Source organism: Drosophila guanche, unplaced genomic scaffold (assembly GCF_900245975.1).
Source record: "Drosophila guanche unplaced genomic scaffold, DGUA_6, whole genome shotgun sequence".
NCBI classification, from domain to species: Eukaryota; Metazoa; Arthropoda; class Insecta; order Diptera; family Drosophilidae; genus Drosophila; species Drosophila guanche.
Genome location: NW_022995755.1, coordinates 1,072,681 through 1,095,504, shown reverse-complemented (window position 1 = coordinate 1,095,504; position 22,824 = coordinate 1,072,681). Strand labels below are relative to the sequence as shown.

The 22,824-nt window shown below is 47.0% G+C and overlaps 5 protein-coding genes across 8 annotated transcripts; 2 read left to right on the top strand and 3 right to left on the bottom strand.

Moving 5' to 3' along the window:
- The first annotated feature begins 116 nt into the window (after positions 1–116).
- On the top strand, positions 117–5,555 carry LOC117589799 (phosphatidylinositol 4,5-bisphosphate 3-kinase catalytic subunit delta isoform). The gene is made up of 8 exons (XM_034282007.1): positions 117–260; positions 1,242–3,256; positions 3,317–3,523; positions 3,579–4,166; positions 4,229–4,535; positions 4,593–4,763; positions 4,834–4,953; positions 5,018–5,555. Exons 2-8 carry the CDS (start codon positions 1,452–1,454, stop codon positions 5,144–5,146), a joined length of 3,327 nt encoding a protein of 1,108 aa, XP_034137898.1. The 5' UTR covers positions 117–260; positions 1,242–1,451; the 3' UTR covers positions 5,147–5,555.
- A 2,887-nt stretch (positions 5,556–8,442) lies between these two features.
- On the bottom strand, positions 8,443–13,531 carry LOC117589798 (protein hairless). 4 transcript variants are annotated; one of them, XM_034282004.1, is made up of 7 exons: positions 13,178–13,364; positions 12,797–12,915; positions 12,155–12,757; positions 11,904–12,077; positions 10,939–11,795; positions 9,252–10,875; positions 8,443–9,182 (listed from the first exon to the last, which is right to left on the bottom strand). In XM_034282004.1, exons 1-7 carry the CDS (start codon positions 13,201–13,203, stop codon positions 9,154–9,156), a joined length of 3,432 nt encoding a protein of 1,143 aa, XP_034137895.1. In that variant the 5' UTR covers positions 13,204–13,364; the 3' UTR covers positions 8,443–9,153. The 4 variants fall into 4 exon arrangements, with proteins under 4 accessions (XP_034137895.1, XP_034137896.1, XP_034137893.1 ...); XM_034282005.1 differs by lacking the exon at positions 13,178–13,364 and adding an exon at positions 13,375–13,531 and having other exon boundaries at positions 12,155–12,915; XM_034282002.1 differs by having other exon boundaries at positions 12,155–12,915.
- A 507-nt stretch (positions 13,532–14,038) lies between these two features.
- On the bottom strand, positions 14,039–17,489 carry LOC117589748 (ras guanine nucleotide exchange factor B). Its single transcript, XM_034281929.1, has 5 exons — positions 17,271–17,489; positions 16,869–17,161; positions 15,742–16,809; positions 15,466–15,686; positions 14,039–15,405 (listed from the first exon to the last, which is right to left on the bottom strand). Exons 1-5 carry the CDS (start codon positions 17,280–17,282, stop codon positions 15,194–15,196), a joined length of 1,806 nt encoding a protein of 601 aa, XP_034137820.1. The 5' UTR covers positions 17,283–17,489; the 3' UTR covers positions 14,039–15,193.
- A 957-nt stretch (positions 17,490–18,446) lies between these two features.
- LOC117589790 (lipase 3-like) lies at positions 18,447–19,862 on the top strand. The gene is made up of 3 exons (XM_034281991.1): positions 18,447–18,548; positions 18,605–19,306; positions 19,370–19,862. The coding sequence occupies exons 1-3, from the start codon at positions 18,480–18,482 to the stop codon at positions 19,778–19,780; spliced, it is 1,182 nt and encodes a 393-aa protein (XP_034137882.1). The 5' UTR covers positions 18,447–18,479; the 3' UTR covers positions 19,781–19,862.
- On the bottom strand, positions 19,854–22,109 carry LOC117589789 (lipase 3). Its single transcript, XM_034281990.1, has 3 exons — positions 21,452–22,109; positions 20,997–21,166; positions 19,854–20,920 (listed from the first exon to the last, which is right to left on the bottom strand). Exons 1-3 carry the CDS (start codon positions 21,584–21,586, stop codon positions 19,978–19,980), a joined length of 1,248 nt encoding a protein of 415 aa, XP_034137881.1. The 5' UTR covers positions 21,587–22,109; the 3' UTR covers positions 19,854–19,977.
- Positions 22,110–22,824: the final 715 nt, after the last annotated feature.

The following is a 22,824-nucleotide window of genomic DNA, read 5'->3' as shown; positions in this document are numbered from 1 at the left end:
TTATGGAAAATTCCGGGTCCTGGGACACACTGGCGGGCATTTTAGGGTTGGGAAAACTATCGATGGAGGAATCCTCTGATAGTTTCAATAGCGCTATCGATTTAAATCCCAGCCCTAGTAGACATCGCAAATAAAAACAAACAATATTCAATTTTTTTATCAAAATCCAAATCAATTTAAAAATATTGTGTGCTTCAAACATAACTTCATCCGATTATGGCCAATCGTGGATATGTGTGGATGCCGGTGCCGGAATACAAGTAAAATGCAACAATTGCAACAAGCTCACACCCAAAAATAAAAATAAAAAAATGTGGTAAAGATGTGGAATGAGAGACGAAAAATGGAGACATCAAAAACAAAAACAAATGCGGTCGAATATAATGACTAACAATGATCTGCATAACGGGGTATCGGGGAAAATTAGGGCGGTGCTGGATGCCTTGGCGTTTGCTTTTCCTGGTGGCTGCAATTTCCATTTCCACGGACCTTTGCATATGAGTGTGTGTGTGCGTTTTTTTTGTGGCATCCCGACTTAGAGATGAGACATCGGTGCCGTGCCGCGTAACTGTAGATACCCTTCCGCGAGCTCTCGATCCACCTGTTTGTCGATGGAAGTAGATTTGGCGGGGGTGAAACCAAGGCCAGAATTCAATATTTCTGCCCTATAGTTATTTTTCCACTAAAAATCTCACTGGAAATACAATTGCTCATAATCCACGAAAAGGACCCCAGCTAATTTATCTGCAATTGCCTAAATAGTGTATTGAATGTTCACCATCAGCATGGCCATTGTGGTTTATTCTTGTTTTTGTGTTTAAGGTCGCCGCCGCACCACCCCCTCCCTCTCACGCTGGCGGATAACTTTGTGTGTGTGATTCATACTAAATATAAAGTAGACGTTTTTCTTTTAGTTCCGAAGAAGTTTTCGTTCAGATGCATAGTTATGTCCCGAATTTTGTTCAAATTTAATGCGTGTCCCATAAAAGTAGATCCAAGTGATAATCCCGATGGTCGTTAAAGGCGAGCGCATACGACCGAATGTTTCCGGATCTCAGTGCAATGCAAAAAAACCCAATCGGGCCCCAACATTTTCAGCGGTTTCTTCTGGCGCTTATCAAATGGACGGGCGGGTCATTTCCGTAATTGAACATTGCCGGCAATCGCCATTTCACTCAATACATACAATGTCCCTCTGCTTTTCAATAACCCGACGCCACCTTCTGATTTATTATTCACAGAGATCGGCATGACTTACAATGAGATTGCGGCGTTGATTTAAATGGAAAACTTTGAAAACAACAAACAGGCCGAGTCTGGTGATAACGACAGGAACGAAAACAACAACACAACTAACAGTTGCATGCAACGACGAATAAGACAAGCCCAGAAGGGAAACTCAAGCCCGAGTGAGACTAAACAAAAGTGAACCAGAAACTCAGTGCAGCACAATGAACCGCACCGCCTCCGTTTCTCACAATCATCATCATCATTCTGGCGGAATGCTGGATAACCGGCAATCGGCCTATGTAGAGCACACACACACAGGCTCAGGCTGCGGTTTGCCCGTGACCGAGTACGACCTCTCCGACATGAGATTCTCCATCAATCTGTGGAAGAACGACCCACCCGACTATGTCGATCTTATATGCATGATCCCGAATGGTACCCTGCTTATGATGAAGGCTCCCTCGTCGACGACTATACGGGAGATCAAGGTAGAGGTCGTTAAGCTGGCAAAGCAGAACTGCCTGGGCTATATGATCAAGGATGCGTGCGACTATCAGTTCTACGGAATCTCTGTGTTCAACATCGAACCCTACACGGACGAGACGAAGCGCCTGTGTGAAGTGCAGCCCTACTTTGGCATACTCAGCCTGGGCGACCGCACCGATGCCACCAGCTTCTCCAGCGACTATGAACTAACCAAGATGGTCAGCGGCATGATTGGCAGCTCATTCGATCATCACCGGACCCAAGGCACGCCCGAGATCGATGACTTTCGACGCAGCATGACAGACCTCTGCGAGAGCATCGAGGTGGAGCGCTCCCAGTTCACGTGGCAGCAGCGCCTCCTCTATGAGCACCCCCTAAGGCTGGCCGGCTCGGCGGATATGCCCGAGCTTATACGTCAGCGTCATCCGACATCCGCCTTTCTGATAGTGGTCAAGAACGAGAACGATCAGAGCACGTTCACGCTGTCTGTCATGGAGAAGGACACCCCACTCTCGCTGATCGAGAGCACGCTGCAGAAGATGAACCGATCACAGATGAAGATGAACGATCGCGCCGGCGACTATATACTGAAAGTAAGCGGTCGCGATGAGTACCTGTTCGGGGATCATCCGCTGATACAGTTCCTCTACATACAAGAGGCGCTCTCGGACTCGGCGGTGCCCAATGTGGTGCTGCAGTCGGTGATCCGCCTCGAGTCTTACATCAATCACCACAACGAGCAGAGCATGGGCCTGAAGCGAGCGCCCAAGAAGGAGCGACCCGTAGTGCTCCACAAGGCACCCACGTCGCTGTGGGACTTGGGAAACTACTTTCAGCTGACGCTGCACAGCATCAGCAATGTCAACTACGACAAGACACGGGCCTTCCGCGTGGGCGTGGATGTGGGCCTCTATCATGGCGAGCACAAACTGTGCTCGCAGCGGTCCATAGACGCACCCAATGGCAGCTCGGACACGTTCCTCTTCAACGATCAGATCATGGACTTTGATATACAGATGCGCAACCTGCCGCGCATGACGCGGCTTTGCATCGTCATATTTGAGGTGACAAAGTTGTCGCGCTCCAAGAAGTCATCCAACAACAAGGACAACGCCCAGAAGGACGTTTCATACAACAAGAATCATTTGGCCTGGGTCAACACAACGCTCTTGGACTACAAGGATCATTTGCGAACTGGCCGACAGGTTCTATACACGTGGACATATGCGGACGATATACAGTCGGACGAGGTGTTCCATCCGCTGGGCACCATCGAACCGAATCCACGCAAGGAGGAGTGCGCCCTGGTGCACGTAACATTCCACAGCAGTGGCGCCGAGTCCGTGCGCTATCCCTGCGAGAATACTGTCCTTCAATATGCAGCCGATCGGGCAGTGGCCAGCCTCCGCGAGAAGCAACAGCAGCCGGCGGAGCCCGAGAAGCCTCTGAAAGACCTCAAGGAGTTGATCGCCAACTACACCGGGCTGGACAAGATCTATGAGATGGTGGACCAGGATCGCAATGCCATATGGGAGCGCAGGTATTTACATTTAACCCTTTCTGAAATTCTGTAGTTTTCAATGTGTTTGATTATTTTTAGGAATGATATTCTGCGCGAATTGCCAGAACAGCTGCCAATACTGCTGCACTGCGTGTACTGGAAGGAGCGCGATGATGTGGCCGACATCTGGTACCTCCTCAAGCGATGGCCTCTCATCTCGATAGAGCGATCACTGGAATTGCTGGACTATGCCTATCCGGATCCAGCTGTGCGTCGATTTGCAATCAAGTGTCTACAAATTCTCAAGTAAGGCAGCTCCTACTCAATCGGAAATACCTCTACTATATATTCCATTTGATAGGGATGATGATCTGCTATTATATCTGCTACAACTGGTGCAGGCCATCAAGCACGAATCGTATCTGGAGAGTGATCTGGTTGTGTTACTGCTGGAGCGAGCGCTGCGCAATCAGCGTATCGGCCACTACTTCTTCTGGCATCTGCGATCTGAGATGCAAACGCCCTCAATGCAAACGCGTTTCGGCCTCCTGCTGGAGGTCTATCTGAAGGGCTGCAAGCATCATGTGGCGCCGCTGCGGAAACAGCTGCAGGTGCTGGAGAAGCTGAAGCAGGGCTCCGTTATAGCCAAGAAGGGCAGCAAGGAGAAGGTGAAAACCATGCTGCAGGACTTTCTAAGGGATCAGCGGAACGCAGGCGTCTTCCAGAACATACAGAACCCACTGAATCCAAGTTTTCGCTGCAGTGGCGTCACGCCCGATCAGTGCAAGGTGATGGACAGTAAAATGCGCCCGCTGTGGGTGGTGTTCGAGAACGCCGATCTGAACTCTAACGATGTGTACATAATATTCAAAAATGGCGATGATCTGCGCCAGGACATGCTCACACTGCAGATGCTGCGGGTGATGGATAAGTTGTGGAAACGAGACGGGTAAGTAATCATCAAATTCTCCTTGTTGGACTTTGTCACATAATTGTTTCCCTCCTATTCAGCATGGACTTTCGCATGAACATCTACAACTGCATCAGCATGGAGCAACGACTGGGCATGATTGAGGTGGTGCGGCATGCGGAGACGATTGCCAATATCCAGAAGGAGAAGGGCATGTTCTCGGCCACATCGCCGTTCAAGAAAGGCTCGCTTTACAGTTGGCTCAAGGAGCACAACAAGCCCGCCGATAAGCTGAACAAGGCTATCAATGAATTTACGCTTAGCTGTGCCGGCTACTGTGTTGCCACCTATGTACTGGGCGTGGCTGATCGTCACTCAGACAACATTATGGTCAAGAGGAATGGACAGGTGAGTCCATCCATTCAAACAAGTTCTGTATACAAATTTAAATTATTTAATCCTCAGCTCTTTCACATCGATTTTGGACACATCTTGGGACACTTTAAGGAGAAGTTTGGTGTGCGCCGGGAGCGTGTACCTTTTGTGCTCACCCACGATTTTGTGTACGTCATCAACAAGGGCTGCAACGATCGCGAGGCGAAAGAGTTTTGTCACTTTCAGGAATTGTGCGAGCGCGTAAGAGAAATTCAATCACAAATAGGACAGGGCAGGACTATATAGTTTTTAATCTACCAATCTACTGCAGGCATTTTTAACATTACGCAAACACGGCTGCCTTATCTTATCGCTGTTCTCAATGATGATTTCAACGGGACTACCGGAATTGTCCTCCGAGAAGGATTTGAACTATCTACGCGAAACTTTGGTAAGTTCGAATCGAACGGCAATCGATCGAAAGCCGCCAAGTCTACAATTCTTATACATTTCAGGTGCTGGACTATACGGAGGAAAAAGCACGCGAACATTTCCGGGCGAAATTCAGCGAAGCTTTGGCGAACTCCTGGAAAACTTCCCTCAATTGGGCCTCTCACAATTTCTCCAAGAACAACAAACAGTAGACAGTAGACACAGTCGGTATATCAAATCAACAAAATGCAACAAGCAACGCACGTCTACACGATCGTTGTGTGTTTACAAAACACTATCTCTCACCCAAAAAGAAGCGAAGCAATGAAAAGATTCACTCTGAATTGTTTCTGCTTATATTTACATTGGTACTGCCTCCGCAACAGGTGGTTGGGCGGGCGAGTATCCATAAAATGCATAAAACCAAGTTCAAAACTACATATGTATGTGTTCACTATGTTAGGCCGACAAAAAACCCACACACACACAAAAACACACACACCCCCATATAAATATATACATATATGTTATTCTATTGATACAACTCACTCCCACAAGTGCTCCAATATAGTTTACTGTACTGTTTACTTATTTAAATGACGGTCTCTTCGATTTCCCTGAAAAAAAAAATATATATAAAATAAAAAAATAAAATATATATGTATATATTTAATATTTGATCAATGACCCTTGACCTTTTGGACCCTATTGTATTGTTTTTGTTGTCGGATCATCAATTTGTTGTGTGTCGAAACCCGTGCAACCGTGCACCCGTGCAGAAGAATGTATCCTATTATGCTAAATGTATTTAATTAAGCGCGAAATTTACACCATAAGTTAAAACGTTAACGTTAATTTGTTTTCTATACCTAAAATACGATGATTTATATTATGTACTTGTACCATAATTTGTTTCCTTTACAGCAACAAGCAGAAAAACTGAAATTTATGCGTCTTTGTTTCCTGGTTTCTGTTCATTTCATAGTGTTATGGTCTTATGTATGTACTAGTACTTGTAATGTATTTTGTAAATCGCTGGATAATTATAATTAAATGAAACGAATTATACACACATGAATACACACATAAATACACGAACGAGCGTATAGATTGTAATCAAAAGAAGAAATAAATAAACACACTTACAAACATATGTGTTAAGCTAATGAACTTTTTCACTGGCTGTTGATTTAGTTTATATCACAAGTTCGATGTGATATAAACATAATTGTGTCATACATTTGTATGACGATAAAAGTGCGAATTATTGAGAGGGTACGAAAGAAAGTGAGTGTGATAATGGACAAACTAAGGGTAGGCGGACCGAATTGCGAGTGCCCTAATGCGAGCGAGAGAGAACGGAAGTAGCTAGGAGAGCGTTATCTGTCGAGCAGACAATGGGCTGGTCCACGTGCTCCACGCTTTCGCCTGGTCCCTACTAAGTCGATTCGATACCTGCCGACACATCATATCTCACAGAGTAAAAGTAAAAATCCATGAGGTAGACCTTGAACACCTCACCCGATGTGTGTCTATTGTCACGAAACGGAAGGGGCTAAGCCATCTGTGGCTGATAGGCATTGAAACCGGCATACGAACTCTTTTAGATGCTTTAAAGTGGAGCAGAAAACCTAAAAATACACATCCCGTTGGCCAGTAAAAAATTATCAATATATGGCTCAAGTGATATTGATAATGGAAGCTAGAACGTGGGCGAAGAGCATCGACGAAACTTTTAACAACGCTACATGTATGGACTGTTCTAGCTTCCATTATCAATATCATTTGAGCCATATATTGATCATTTTTTACTGGCCAACGGGATCACTGTATTTTTAGGTTTTCTGCTCCACTTTAAAGCATCTAAAAGAGTTCGTATGCCGGGTTCAATGCCTTGAGTTGGATACTCTTAAAATCCTGAATGTAGTCGAACGCGAGCTTCTGTTTAAAGTGAAATAAATGATTTGTCACACATTTAGTATAGGTTTTTATTTGACATCAAGTATTCAGTTTCAGTTGGATGTATGTATACATAAAGTATATGCATACATAGATGTATGTATATCTAAACCTATATAAAATATATTTCTTTAAAATTAATTTTGTTTCCGTTTTACTTTACACACATACCAGCATCAAGAGGATGCAGTAATATTAAATACAAATGTATATCTAAAACCCTTTTGCTTGCTTGTTTCCCATTCTAATTGTCGGGCTATGCCGCTCCGCTCACTGGTGGACAGTGGATACATAGTAACATGCATATGTACATCATGGTTAATGATGGTTAAGTCTACTAACACTACGGATTCAATAAAACAAAATACGTCGTACACAGTACCGATCGATGCAAAGAAAAGTAAAAATAAAGTAATAGTCCCTAGGCGCCTAGCTATTAGCTAATCAGTAGGTAGTTAAAACCGTATGGAATTTTCATGGAAATTAATATTTTTTTGTTTGTTTCGTTTTGTTGTTGTTGTTTCGTTTAGTAAAAGGTTAACAGCAAATTGTGCAACATGTTGATACTTTTTTTAGCTTTCCGCTTGACCTCTAATGGAATCATTTGTAATCTTTGTATACATACATATATCAAATATACAGCGTTATATTGTTAAAATCCTTTATAAAAATAGGTGTATTAAATATATTGGATATTTTCTTGTTTTAAATTTTTACTTTGTTTTGCTTTTGTTGTGTAAAAATACTGTATATACAACTAAAATTATTTTCCTTTTTCCTACATATAAACACGTACCAGTACATACATATAAATAGTCATTTGATTTATATAAATAATTTAGAAAATATGAGAAACCGCGGTTCGTTTTTTTGTTTTTGTTTTTGTTTTGTCTTTTTTGCATTTAGGAATATAGTACTTATCAGTTTCAGTTGTACGAATTTCGGCTTTAATTTAACTTTTTTTAGGATACATTTTTTCAGTTTTCTGTTTTCAGTTTTTTGTAAATATTTTCTTTTGTTGTATATGTGCATTTTTGTACATTTTTATTTGCTTTTGATTGGGCTGAGCGTTGACTAAGAACTGTACTAAGTAGAGCCATACAAATCGGGACGATACAACAATGGAATTGCAATGTAAATCATTATTATGAGGTTTAAGTTAAGCCCCATTAATAAAGTACATTGGAGGAATAATGGAACGGGTTTGTGATCAAAAGATAGAATGGGTTACATCACCTCCTACAACAGCAGGTTGGAATCACCTCACAGAACCTCTTAAGAACAAAATCATCTTTTTGGGGATTATCAAAATCTTTGGCTTGATGCTGGAGTAAAGCCAGAATCAATCCAAAAAGTTATTCCAGTGGAATTTCAATTATTAAATTACAATAGTATATGGGGTCTACTGTGTACAGCACGTCGTCAGCTTCTGGACTTTTGGACCTTGCTTTTTGGAATATCATATCTAAAGTGATTTAAAGTTCACCTGTGGAGTCTAGATGTCTTGTGGTAAATTTGTCTCCTGGGTTTATCTCTTCTTGTTTTTTTGTTATATATATCCCTAGATTTCTTTACATTTCGTTTTTAAAGGCACACGCTTTTTATAAAAATCTGTTCTTTTAGGTTTTTGTAAAATACACTTTAAATGTTAGATGCTGCGATCCATAAATAACTCTTTATATTTTTCACGCTATCTTTTCGTTTTTATCTTTTTTTTTTCTAAAAAAAATTCAGGTTCAGTCTGTTTCAAGGAAATGTTTTGATGAAAAACGTAACTCATTTTTTTTGAGATTCTTTAAGACGTGCAATTTATACATCCATCCTATAGAAAAATGTGTTAATTGTTACTTATTAATTGGCAGAGAATAAAATTCCTTTGCATATTATATATGTGTATCGAAGGGTTCCATTTCTCAACTGATTGTATAAATAGTTTTAGTTTTCTGAAGGGGCTTAAAACATTTTGTCGGAGTCTGTTTTGATTTCTTCTTCGTTTCTTCTTTGCTTCTCCTCCGCTGTTCTCATCTCGTCTCCTTTCGGTTTGTTTAAATTTCCTGCCCTAAATCGAGAACCTAACTACTCGTAGATTAGGCTTAGGCTAAAACAATTCGGTTACAACTAAATTAGCAGCGAGCTTATTAAATAATTGTATGTGTAGTTGAATGTCATCTTAAGCGCTACTAGTGCGGTAATGTACTTAACTCGATGGTTGGCCCATAAACTGGGGCAGCTGGGGCGCGTGTGTGTGTGTGTGTGTGTCTCAGTGCTTCGACAGATTCAGTGGTAAGTCTGCAGGAAGCACAAAATAACATTAGGTCAGCCAGGAAGGAGGAATATTTAAATGCGAGGTAGACTCACCTGAACTTTGTTCATTCCTTAGGCTACTATTATGAAACAATGCGGAGGAGGAGCCGGCGCCGGTGGCGGCCGCCGAGGAGGCGGATGCATTGGAGCTGGTCGGCGAAGTGGAGGCTGTGCGATGACTGGACGCTGCAGACATTAGATCGGTACTACTATCAGTCAGTTTTGGCGTGGCCAGGTGTGCAGGCGTGTGGTGTGTTAGTGCCGCGGGATGTGTCATATGCGTATGTGGATGCGAGTGCGGATGTGTATGCGGACTGGGGGCGGGCTGTCCAAACGCGGCGGCAGCTGCTGCAGCCGCAACAGCGGCTGCCCCGACGCCATTATAGCCGAACGGATGATACGGCGAGGGCGGTGACAGTCTCGCGGCTGCGGCCGCTGCTGCAGCAGCAGCCGAACTGCTGCTGGCTTGTGGATGCGGCGGCATTAGCGGCGAGGCTCCCGCCTGGTAATGATGCACCCACAACGGGTTGTGTCTCAGGGCCGCCAGTGTGGATATGTAGGGATGGTAGAGCGATGTCGACACCACCGAGGGAATGTACGCGGCAGCGGCAGCTGCTGCTGCCGCCGCTGCAGCGGCTGCACTACTGCCTGATGACACAGGCACTGTCGGGCTGCCGGATGATCCATTGCCGTTCACCTGCGGCGGTGGATACATATAGTAGTGCAAGGGCGAGCCGGAGGCTGGTGAGCCACGCTGCAGATGCATGTGCCGCCGATCTGGTGGCGATGTACTTCGGTCACCGGGCGACGGACAGCTGCTGCTGCTGGCCGTTGGCGAGGCAAACTCGCGGCGTATCGAGGCAGTCTTCTTGGGAACAGTGCGAGGTGTGGTTGCGGGAGAGGCTGTCGTGCAACGGGGCGGTGAAAGATCTTGCGACGCTAAGCTTCCTCCTCCGTGTGAAATGTGTGGCGAAACGGCTGATCCTGACGACATTGAGGATCGACCCACGGCTCCAGAATAGTGATCTCTGTAGTAGGATTGACCATAGTCCACGGGCAGCGGCGATCCAGCCGTGTACGGAGGCGAGCGTTTCTTGCTGGCAGCATGTGAGGGTGACTTTCCACCGGCGGCACCACCACCACCACCACCATTGCTGCCGCTCATGTCCGGCGACTTTGGGGAGCTGAGTAGGGAGCGTGGATAGTTTCCGGAATTGCCGTACAACGAATGCTGATGATGCACATTGCTGATAATGGCCGCCGGATGGTCGATGGTCTTCTTGGAAGATGACGAGGAGGAGGACGATGAGCTGCCACTGCCTCCGCCCAGGAGGGAGTGTATGCTGTATGAGCTGTTCAGACGTGTGGGCTGTGATTGCGATGCCTGGGGCGCCGGGGCTGGCGATGTGGTTGGTGTGCTTGTGCTGGGCTTTCCCTGTGGCGGTGCCAGATTCATGGGCGCTGACTTGCTGGGCGGCGCCGAAGCCTTGGCCCTACTACGTTTACCACCGGCTCCACCACTACTACTGCCTGCGCTTCCGCTGCCATTGTTCACACATCCATTGTCCTCAAGCGACACCTTCTCAAACTCGCGTAGGATGCGCTTCCTGGGCGAGACATGCTGATGATGGTACTCGACTAGACGGCTGGCTGCCGCGGCCGACGATGGTGGCGAAACCTAGAAGATTGTTTTTTAGTTTTTAGTCACTTGGGTGGGGGACATGGGCAGGGACCCACTTACCTTGTGCGTCAGTGAGTGACTTAGATTCCCGATGGCTCCGCCACCGCTGCGCTCTGATGCCGTGCCTGCCGCCGCTGTCGACGCTGGTGTCTTCGACAATTGCTCTAGACGTGCTGGCACCCCATCGATAAGTTTCTGAATGATGCTGCTGAGCTTGGCTCTCGGTTTCGGCTTTTTAAGTCTTCTGTCTGCTCGCGGCATCTTGTGTTCGCCATTTAGTTCGCTGCCAGTGCTGCTGCCGTTAACCGTCTTCGTGCTTATCGAAGGCTCTAATGGAGGTTCATTTACTGTCACCGACATGGCATCTTCATCCTCACTCGTGTTCATCTTCTCCGCAGTCGCAGCGGCAGTCGCCTCAATCGTTGGCTCGACTTTTACTTTTGTCTCTGTATTCGGCTCAGGGGCTTCCTCTATTGACCCGCTGTTTTCATTGATTTCGGCCTTGTTCGACTTCGTTTCGGGCATTTCTTCCGTTTCTACTTTGATCGTTTCTGGGTTTTCTGTTTTAATCTCAATTGCAGTTTCTGCAGAAGCTTCCGCTGCAGCGACCGTGGCAGTGGCGCTAACAGTGCCACCTTCAGCAGCTTCTCCGCTTTCGGCCTTCAGTGTCTCATCGCCATTCTCCGCCTTGACCGTTTCAAAGATTGGCTGCTGATCCTCGCTCTTGGCAAGGGGCTCGTGTGGTCGTCGTCGCTTGCGTGAAGCTGTCTGGAGGGCAACCTTGGTAAGGACACTATGCCTAGGTCGATGGTAATAGTGCGACAGTTCTTTGGATATGCCGCGTCGGGGTCTCGACTGTTTCCAGGGCTGATCTCGTTGCCACGGCGATGATTGTATCGAGCTATTGTCATCCGAAACTGGAAAAAAGAAAAACAAATTGATTTTGTGTTCAGAAATGCTCACGGTTTGCTTCATGGTTTAGTTATTTGTTAGTCAAATGAGCAAATGGGGATGCGAATACTTACAGCTCAGAGATGTGGAGTTCTCGTTCTTTGGATACGTTGTCGTCACTGCAGACGTTGGGGTCACGGTGGCCGAGGTGGCCGCCGATGGCGGGCGAAATGTCTTGCGCGTCACTGAGACCCATCCGCTCTTATCGCCATCCTTCGAGCGTGCCAGTTCCAATATGAATTTGCCATCTGTTGCGCAGAAGATGGATATTTTGTTGTTGTTTTATCTTGACGGAAATGGGTTTAGGTTTGTGTTTCAAACTTGCCTTTAAAGAACTGCAAACGACCGCCGTAGCCCGCCGTGCTGTTGTTGCTGTGCGTCGATATCGGATGCCTGCCCATATCAAAGCTGGTGCTGCTGCTGCTACCGCCAGCACCCTTACCGCTCTTCAGCGATCCTGTGGGCGCCATGGATGCGGCAACGGCAACGGCTGCGGTGGCACTCGACACACTGCTTAAGGAACTGTAGTCCAGCACCCCGCCCATTACATCGACTGGCTTTGGGCCAGAGCCGACGAGGGCACTAGTCGCTGCCACCGTAGCAGATGCCGCCATCGCTGAGGAGCTGCTGCTTGTTGGGCTGTGGCTGGGCCTGCGACCGGGACTGTTGCTGCTTCTAGTTGTCTTTGTAGTGGGCGTGCTGACATGCGGCAAAAAGCCATTTGATGAGGCTGGATGAGCAGATGCTGATGATGACGATGATGATGACAATGATGAGGAGGGCGTCGGCGTCCTGCCTGCTATCGTGCTGGTGCTCGTGCTTAGGTTCGCGGGCAGGGGCGGGGGCAGTGGAAAGCTGCCGTTCAAACCATTTTTGAGTAGAAACTGTGCTGCCGCCTCTGCAATTATGCGTTCGTTGTTGCTGCTGCTGCTGCTGTTGTTGTTGTTGCTGCTGCTGTCGTTTCTGGCGTTGTTGTTGTTGTTGGAGTTGTTGCTGCTGTTACTGTTAATGGTACTTTTATGCTCATCGGTCATTGTTGTCTGTCTGTTGCACTCTGTTACAATTGTGACGTCATTTAGAGTTGGCCTTCAAAGAAAAACATTTTCATGGGTTTGCAAAATGATTTTCGATGCTTAAAAATGTACTCCAGATCGGTTTTCTAATTGGTTTCATACAATTTAAATACAATTTTCATTTTGTTTTTGTTGTAAATTCCTCGCGCACAGTCCGCGGCCGGGACATAACTCAACGTCGACGGCGTCGCGTATCAAAATATGCCAGCTCGGCACGGCAATGGGAGCGTCTGGTCTGGGTACCATTTTCGTGTTTTGGAAACTGAACAATTTACTTTATTGCACACATGGCCCACTGCATTTTCGGCCGCCGTTTATCATTGCATTTACTTTGTCTTTATATGTTTTCACGCACAGACTTTACTATTGGCATAGGCATTGGCTGCTGCTGGCGGAAGAGCACAAAGAGAGGCGAGCACAAAACGAAGTGGGAAAAGGAGGAGATAAAATAGAAAAAACGTTCTCCAATTACCATCAGCAGATATCGATATCCGATAATGCGCGTAATAGGCTGTGGCCACGTGCGACCACGCTGGTCAGCAAACAAATTATTAATTCAACTGATTTAAACCAATAAATTAATAAATAAATTTAAAAATTATCAACCAAGAGTGTGACCGCGGATTTATCTGTACCGTCTGACCCTTACAAATATACCATAATATACCGTGTGCTCTTAAAAAATACTAAAACATTCCGATGAAAACAAAATGAACGTATTTAACCCACAACATCACCCTTTATTTAAGCAGGTGAACAACTTGAGCTTAAACAAATATTGTCAACAGAGTGGTTACATATCTAACTATACTTTTAAATCCAGCAGAGTTTCGATTTGGAAATAACTTTAGCCAACAATTCTCAACAATTACATCGTAAGAGCAAAAGGGGGCGCTTTATGTTTACGATTAATCGACGAGGGCTGCAACGCCTGTTCGTGTTGAACAAAAAATGTAATCGCGGCAACGTCAATGTGTACATATGGGCTCATATTTGATTTTCATTTTGCCCCTGAAATTCTTCATATTAAAAACTTATTGGGGCTCACACTGGTATAGACATATGCCACCAACATGAGAAATCCATCCTCTGATCCGAAACTCCAGTAGAACGTTAAAAATAAATGTTTGTTTATAGAATAAAATGTTTATTTAATGTCCAGAAGGTAAACATCAAGCGATTATGTTATGTTATGCTAAATGCATTCACTTTAGCTAGATAAATACTTATGGTTTGCAACTGTCCTTTTATTGGGTTTAATACTGTTTGCATGCTACGAGTCGGTTATTTCAATGATTTCGGATGAGCACGGATTAAAGTATATTTTTTAAATAGCCTATGCGTACGCGTGTTTCTGGAATACAACCATCTGCTTCATCTTCTTCTGCTTCTCTTCTTAAATTTAAACACAACTCCGTTCGTCTCATCGCTTTCAAGACTCAATCGCCTCATCAATTCTCAATTTGCTCACTCAATGAGCCGGTGATAGATGTAGCCTAAATATGTATGTATTTCTAATGCAAAATATATTATAATTCTTATGCCGTCTATATACTCGTTTGCAGTATATTATGTATTATGTAGTGGCGGGCATGCTGCCATGTTAGATTCGAGTTGGGGCTTTGATATGGGTGAGAAGTTGTCAATTGCACAGGAATAGTTAGGAATAGATGCTTAGTAGGTATTGCACAGAGTAAATTGTAAAATCGTCACAACAAAGGGCACACAATGTATAAAAAAAAATAAATGTAAATTTAGTTTTGCTTTCCATATGCCAACATAATTTAAATATCACAGACGTTTTGCCAATTTTTTAACTAATTCTCCATTTTGCGTGTTAATTTTGTATGCCAAATCGGGAAGTACAGAGAGTCAGAGACAGAGAGAGAGACAAGTCAATAAAAGGAGATGGATTCATAAAGAAAAAACGGTTCCAACCGCTGTTTCGATGCGCCCTACAAGGCTCAATCCACTGTTATGTGGGGTGATCACTTGTACAGTGCATAATGCCCAATCAGGATCGGGGCCACAACATATACTCGTACATACATATCTAAATGTCAGTCAAGTGTTGAAACGAAATCAAGTCTTGTGTTGAGCATGGCACATAATTGCTAAAAGGAAAACTGGAGCCAAGCCTATGAAGGTGAATCTCTTCTTATCATATTAATGGGTTTATGTACGTAATACTATGTATTCTCGAAATTCTGCAAGGAATTTGAGCGTAAAGTGTGTGTGTGATATCATTCTGTTGGGTTTCATCTTAGAGAATATCTCTTACCATACCCCGCCTAGTGCATGTTGTCCACTCTGCCCGATGGCAGACCCAAGGCAGCGCTCAGGTTTAGTCCTTGTGGAACGGCACCGACACCAACACCGACGCCAACGCCCACACCTGTACCCATGTTACCCTCGCTCTCACTCTTCCAGGAGGAGACCGGTATGTGGGGAGCAGGCAAACAGTTGCGCAGCGTCTGCACAATCTGAATGGTGTCCATGAGTGCTGCAAGATCGAATCAGAAGTCAAATGAATAACGAATAAACCGGTTCTCGCGCTACTTACTCTTCTGCAGACTCTCGCTCTGCTTGCCGTAGGGCTTGCACATGGATGGACGTATGTAGGTCTTCATGCGGGACATGTTCCGCATAAGTTCAGAGAAAATGCGTACAATCTTGTCCTGGCCAACGGCCATGTGATCCATGCGGTTGGCATCGCTGGTGGCCCAGGCCCCGTTGTGCAGCGCCAGAAGATCCTTGTTTGACTCAATAGAATCAAGATTTGAGCTGCAACATAAAATACGTTTAACATTAACAAAAAACTAATGAATGTCAAACCAACCGCAAGGAATCAGCTACATTCTTGTGTGAGAGCTGATCCAGCGACGAGTGCGAGGAAGACGATGAAGATGAGTGCGGCGACTGCGATGGCGGTGGCATTGGATGGTGATGGGTCTGCGAACTGACACCAGAACTCCCGGACGTGGATGTGCTGGCGGCTGGAGGTGGCTGCTGATTTGCAGCCACTGCGGCGGCCACTGCCTGCGATTGCATCAGTCCCTGGATCTGTAAATTGGCTGCTGCAGCGGCCACGGCCATCGGATCAAAGTGCTTGGGATCCAGCTGAGCAAATACACGCTGTTTCTCCAGCGGACTCAAGTTGCTTAGCTTCTCGAGGCTCTGCTGGGCAAGCACACGATTCTGTTGCTGTATCAGAGCTGCCGTAAGCTGCTGCTGGTGCTTGGCCTGAGCCTGGGCCTGCTGTTGTTGCTGTTGCTGCTGTTGTTGTTGCTGCTGTTGCTGCTGCTGTTGTTGCTGCTGTTGCTGCTGCTGATGATGTGCGGCGGCTGCACTGATCTGGGAGAGTTGCGTCTGAATGCTGTTCTGCTGCTGCTTGGTCAGATGCTGAAGTTGCGGCGGCACTGGCACCTGTGCCACCTTGGAGCCCGTCGACTTGGACAAGTCAATTTCCACATTGCTTGAGCTGGTGCTGCTGGCAGCGCTGGAGGCAGACCCAGCCGCGGCACTGGATCCGGCTGCACTGCTGGGCGGCAGGTGGGAGAGACGCTGCAAAAAGTCGGGCGTATTCACGCCAGGATACTGCTGCTCCATGAATGGCATGGGCGAGATGCCCATGTGGTTCTTGTAGTAGCGGCAGGCCGGACTGGGGCAGGACTGTACCACCTCAATGATGAACTCCTTCTCCATGCCGAACTGATCCCGCCCAATCGTGTACGACTCGATGACAGCCCGCACTGTGGCGTCCACACTTAGATGAAGACCGTGAGGACCGGACATGTGCTTCAGCATGACAGCATTGGCGAAATGCTCAAACGGCAGTACAATCTTGCCGTTGTCGCGAAGAATCAGGCGACCCTGGGAGTCCAGCGTCAGACGATTGGCCAGAACCCTGTTGATGAAGGAGACAAACTTGACATTTAGATTTACCTCCTACGCTTTTATACTTACTGCAGGTAGGCGGCACTGGGCAGCATGGCGTTGTCCTTCAGATCGCTGAAGCACTGCAGCAGCTCGGCGCTGGGGTTCCAGCCCTTGTTCTGCAAGTAGAGCTGCAGCAGCATGTAGAGCTTCTCGGTCACATAGCCCACGCCAGGCAGTCCGGCATTCGGCTGCGGCAGCATATCGCTGTGCGACGCTCCACTGGCCACGCCCCCGACGCCGGGGCCCTTGGATAGTGCCGCCTTCATCGTCTCCGATAGATCCAATTTATAGTTCTCTGGGTAGAAGTGCTTAACGTGCTCCTGCAACAATTGATACACAGACCGCACACCATGAAACCCCATGAAACACAGACACGCCTACACATACACACCACCAGCGCAACTGCCACTGCCACCGCCACCCACTTACCAAATTGTTCATTTTCGGCTGTGTGCTGCAGTCTGGCTATTTGCTGGGCCATCTAATTGCTGGGACGCCACCAATGCATTTTGGAATCGGGACGCTAACGGCTCCTGGGATCTCTCCAATTGGAATAGGGACGAGACTGCACTAATTGGGAGACACAAAGGAAAAAAAAACTGTATATGTCCTGCCGAATTTGTTTTGTTGTCCTTGCAGATACCGCACTACCGAGATATACCGAAATATACATTCTCATTTTTAAAATATACCTCAAATATACCGAGTCCCAAATCATTTTCCTCGAATTTGATATTCTATTTAAAATCACCAGCTACTTAGGATTCTCAGCACTACACATATAGTTTTATCCCATTGATGGTTCAATTCTCTATCATTTACCTCTTTACAGATTGGATTTTCATTGGATTGTATATACACAAAGAATTTATCAAATTAGGTAGAACAAATTCCCATTTTTGTATACATAGCAACTACATATTTTCTACACATCATCGAGTAATTTGAGGAGTATGGCTTTTTGGATATCCTATGTTGCATTCGAAGGATATCGATTGGCAAAATACCACACAAGAGAGGAAGCTGAAGAGTTTCTGGACAGGCTGGCAAGGCCAAAATTTAAGGGGAAGTGCTGAGCGAAGAGAAGCGCCACCTGGTCGGCTGTTTGATAGTTCGTCAGAGATCTGGAGAGTAATACAAATCCATTGCGGGATCCCGGGGCCACCCACACCATGTAAGAAAAGATACCGGTTTGGCAGCCCGAAACAGGCTGAAACATTCCCCTGGTACAAGGTGTATATTTGCGTTTTAAATATGAGCTAAAAAATACCACAGTAAATATACCTTGAGCCACTGGTTCGTTCTCGTTGAAGGTATCGATAATATGAAGATGGAAATCATCGCCGGTCGCATTTTGGCGGAGGATTCAAAATAATTGGTGGACTACATGAATTTTTGCAGAATGAATTGGATACATGTAAACCTTCATTACCTTCATTAAATTTAAATCGAAACAGGATTTTAACGCCATTTACGTTTTAGACATGGTGAAGGTCATGCATAGAGCGCTAATTCAATCCATCCATGACTAAAACACGCATTCCATCTGATTTGAATGCTATTTAAGGCGGAAAAGTATGAAAAAGTTCAAACGATTTAGTCTGGAACGATTTTCCCAAAGAGGAATTCATACGCGGAATGGCAAAAGTTATTTTAGGATTGCTAATTCTTGTGCCGAGCATATTGCCAGTCGCTCCAAAGGACACGGTGAGTTCTGTGTACTGGGTGCTGCCTTTGTGCTTATGACCGCTCTGTGCTGGCAGGCCGACTTTATCAGGGAGCGCAACTATCCCGTGGAGAAGCATACGGCGGTGACCCAAGATGGCTATGTGCTTTCCCTCTTCCGGATACCGTACTCTCCGCGCCGTCCCAGCAGGCCGGGACCAAAGCCCGCCGTTCTCTTCTTCCATGGCTTGATGTGCTCCTCCGACTTTTGGGTAATCATCAGTCCAGAAGAGGGTTTGCCATTCCTGCTGGCCGACGAGGGCTATGACGTTTGGCTGACCAACAGTCGGGGGAACACATATTCGCGCAAGCACCTCACCCTCAGCCCCAATGACAAGAAGTTCTGGCAGTTTGACTGGCACGAAATAGGAGTATATGACGCCACCGCCAGCATCGACTTTATACTAAGTACGACAGGAGAGAAGGCCGTGCACTACGTGGGACACTCGCAGGGATGCACAGCCTTTCTGGCTATGCTCTCGATGCGTCCCGAGTACGGTCACAAGGTGAAGACGAGCCATCTGCTTGCGCCGGTTGCTTTCATGTCACGAGTGCCCTCAAAGCTAATGAGAATTTTGAAGGACTTTTATCTGAAGATGCCCGACATGGAAACGTTTTACAATGTTCCCCCTATAAACAGGATAAATAAGATGATGTGCTCCGGATACATTATCAGAAACTTGGTCTGTCGGAATATAGCATTCATGTTTGGTGGCTATGCCTCGCCACATTTAAATATGGTTTGTGACGGCTCTTAATCCAATTATAATCCATAAGTTCTCTCCATAAGTTCTGTTTCACAGACCCTGATGCCGTTAATTGCGGGCATTGCCGCCGCTGGTGTTTCGACTCGTCAAATTAAGCATTATGCCCAGCTCATCGACTCTGGCAGATTCGCGCTGTACGACTTTGGAGCACAGCTAAATCTGCAGATCTATCGCAGCCCGAGTCCACCAGATTATCCGCTAAGAGACGCGTACACTCAGCAGCCCATTGAGTTTTACTACAGCGACAACGATGCCATGTCGGCCGTGGAGGATGTGGAGCAGGTCATCAGTTCATTGCCCAATGCGCGGGGACATCGCATGGCATTCAAAGACTGGGGTCACATTGACTTTATCTTTGCCTATAATCTGAAGAAGCATCTTAACAATGATATTATCAACACTTTCAATACCTTTGAATCTCGCTACAGCGGTGCTTATGCCAACTGAATGAGAGCGCGTGGAATAATCTATCAAATGAAAGTTAAAATAAAATAAAATAAATGATTTGGGTTCTTCTCTAAGCTATGTACATTATTTATGCATTAATCAGTACGCGTGTCCCAGACTCGAGTCTTTTTTAATTCTAAAAGTTATTATTTTTTGGCACTATTGATAGTTCTGGCTGTTGTGGGCCTACTCCTCCTCTAGCGACGTCGCTGCTCATACCTATTCATGGACACCACAATGTTGTCGAAGATATACTCTCGTACGCCCAGGCCGCAGATGAAATCGAAGTGATTCCATCGCTTCCAGGGCACCTTGTACGCAGCCTCGACATTGGGCAGGCGCGTGAGGAGCTTCCAAATGTCCGCTGGGGCCACAATGTAGTCGTTCTCCGAGAAGAATATGGTTATGGGCGTCGACACCTTCTCCAGCGCGTACTCCGGCGGCTCCAGTTGCTGGTAGTGCAGCCAATTCCGCTCCGGGCCGTAGTCGTACTGCCGGAACTTGGTGGACACGTAGCCCTGGAAGTAGTGCATCAACTGCTTGACCGATCCGCCAGTGGGAAAGTTGGCCATTAGATCCGGCAGCAGGGTCTTGTTGAGGAACCTCGTGTCGTAGCCAACGGCTGGCCAGAGGCGCGTGATGCACACCAGCGGCTTCTCGTTGTCCAGGCACGTCATCGAGAGCAGCTTCTTGACGAACTTGTTCGTGGAGAACATCTCGACACCCTCGAGCATCTTGGAGATGTAGTTCCGAGTGCCCAGTATGGGTCCAACGATCTTGGCCAGCCCGCTCTTCGTGTTGCTCACATAGGCCACCGGTGCCAGCAGGGTGGCCGTCTTGAAGACCGCATTGTACTGCGGCATCATCGAGTTGAAGACGAGAAAGATGGTGCCGCCCTGGGAGATGCCCACGAAATGCATTCGCGCCACACCGCTCGCACGCAGCACATAGTCCACCTGGGCGGGCATATCGTAGATGCTCATCTCGTGCCAGCTAAAGTTCCAGAACTCGCGCTCTGTGGCGTTCATCCAGAGATTGTGGCGGCAGTAGATGTTGCCCCGATTGTTGCCCAGCCACACATCATAGCCGGCATGCCACAGCAGATAGGCCAGCGAATCTTCGCGTCCGTTCAGCAGCCAGCTGCAAGGGGGGAAATGGAAGATTTGCAGTTGCATTTGGGGCAAACGGAAGCGGCGTTCCCTCAGCTACTACTCACACATCCGACGAGGCATACAGGCCGGACAACAGAAAGACAACGGGTCGTTGCAGCACGATGTTGTCGTTGGGATCCACCTGCGGTATGCGATGCAGCGTCAGCACATAGCCATCCTTTGTTGTCACCGTGTGGCGTTCGACATTGTAGCCATCGTTCTGTATGCGACGCACCTGCAACGACATCAGCATTAGTGGAGGAAGCTTGAGGAAGCAACACACAAGCCCCAAAAACACACACACACACACAGACACCCACTGGCACACACACAGCAATGTTGGCACATTTATTTCGGATTCGTATTGCTTGACATTTGGAGGCCACGAGACGCGTGCGCGTTGTGACAGTCAAGTAATTAGGAATTCTGCAAGCGCAACACAGCACAGCACAGCACAGCACAGCACAGCGTGGGGCCTCCCCAGATCCGATGTACACCTCCTCCTACACCTACACCTTACCGCATCTGTTATGATAATTTCGCGGGACTGACGTAGGGTGGCCGTCACCTGTTGCAGCCACCACAGTGTGGCCACAAATAGCGACAACAGCCGGACAACATTCAGCTGCAGTGGCAATGGCAGAGGCGATCCCATGGCTGACCAGGATTATGATTACATGAACGCTGCTGGGATGCGATGGTGGGGGGGGGGGGGGGGGGGGGGGGGGGGGGGGAGAGGGATTAAGTAACGCAGCCGTAGAAGCTGAACCGGTCCGAACGGGGTCGTGCCGCGGTATCGATCGAAAACGAAAGCTGGCCTGGCCCAAGGATTGTTTCCTAGGACTGGGATAGGCACGGGAACAGGGAAGGTGTATCGTGAGTGCGAAAAGAAAGTACGAACAGCACAAGAGAGGAGCTTTCAAAAAGGCCGAAAAATCGAATGTCGCGCGCGCGGGCTACTCGTATGTACGTTCGCATGAATGAATATGAATGAAAATTGCAATCAAAGTGCCGTTGTTGATGCTGTTGCTGTTGCCGTTGTCGTTGCCGCTATTTTCGTCGCTTTCGTTGTCTCGTGTGCTCCCGTGTGGCTCGCTCGGCGTTACCGCTGCTAACGTTCGATTCGAATGTGCTTTATCGACTGCGCATGCGTCCGCGACTCGCAGGGCTTGTTACCCGCGAGAAGCCAAGCCAAGCTTCAACCGGCCTGCCACTAAGCCACCGCTGCTGCTGCTGCTGCTGCTGCTGCCTCTGCTGCTGCTCCAGCCACCTGCATGCCGCAGTCGTGTGCTGAGCGCCCAAAAAACATCGGCGCATCCAACAAGACGCCGTCCGTCGTTGCCTTCGTCTCCGGCGGAAGGTAAGCTCTCTGTACTGTACACTGTGCATAATATCCACAGCTCACCCCGCCACACCTACACACGCTGCCCTGCCGCCCTGACGCCCTGACGCCCTGCCAGCGACTTGGCATGCCGCCATGGCAATTTGAGCAATTATAACAGCTTAATGAAAGAGAGAGAGAATGCTATCCCAAAAAAGGTGTCACCCAGGCCCATGCACAGTGGGCGGCAATCGATATTTAGTCGAGTAAGCTCTAAGAAATGTGAGAAGAAAGTGTAATTGACCTTGGCGATGGTAGAAATCCATGGCCCAGACATCACTTGGGCTTACAGATTAAATCTGCGGAGCTGTGGAGTCGCACCCAGCTCTACTTCCATTGAAGGGCGCTTTCCCTGTGTATAAATATTTAAATTCAGTGATTCATTATCTATATCATCTATGGATTGATCAATCAAAGTAACAGGAACGGAACCCAATCCACTTGTCAATGCAAGAGACATCCCAACGGGCAGATAAAGGATGATAAATGATAAATACTCATCATCCGCCCCA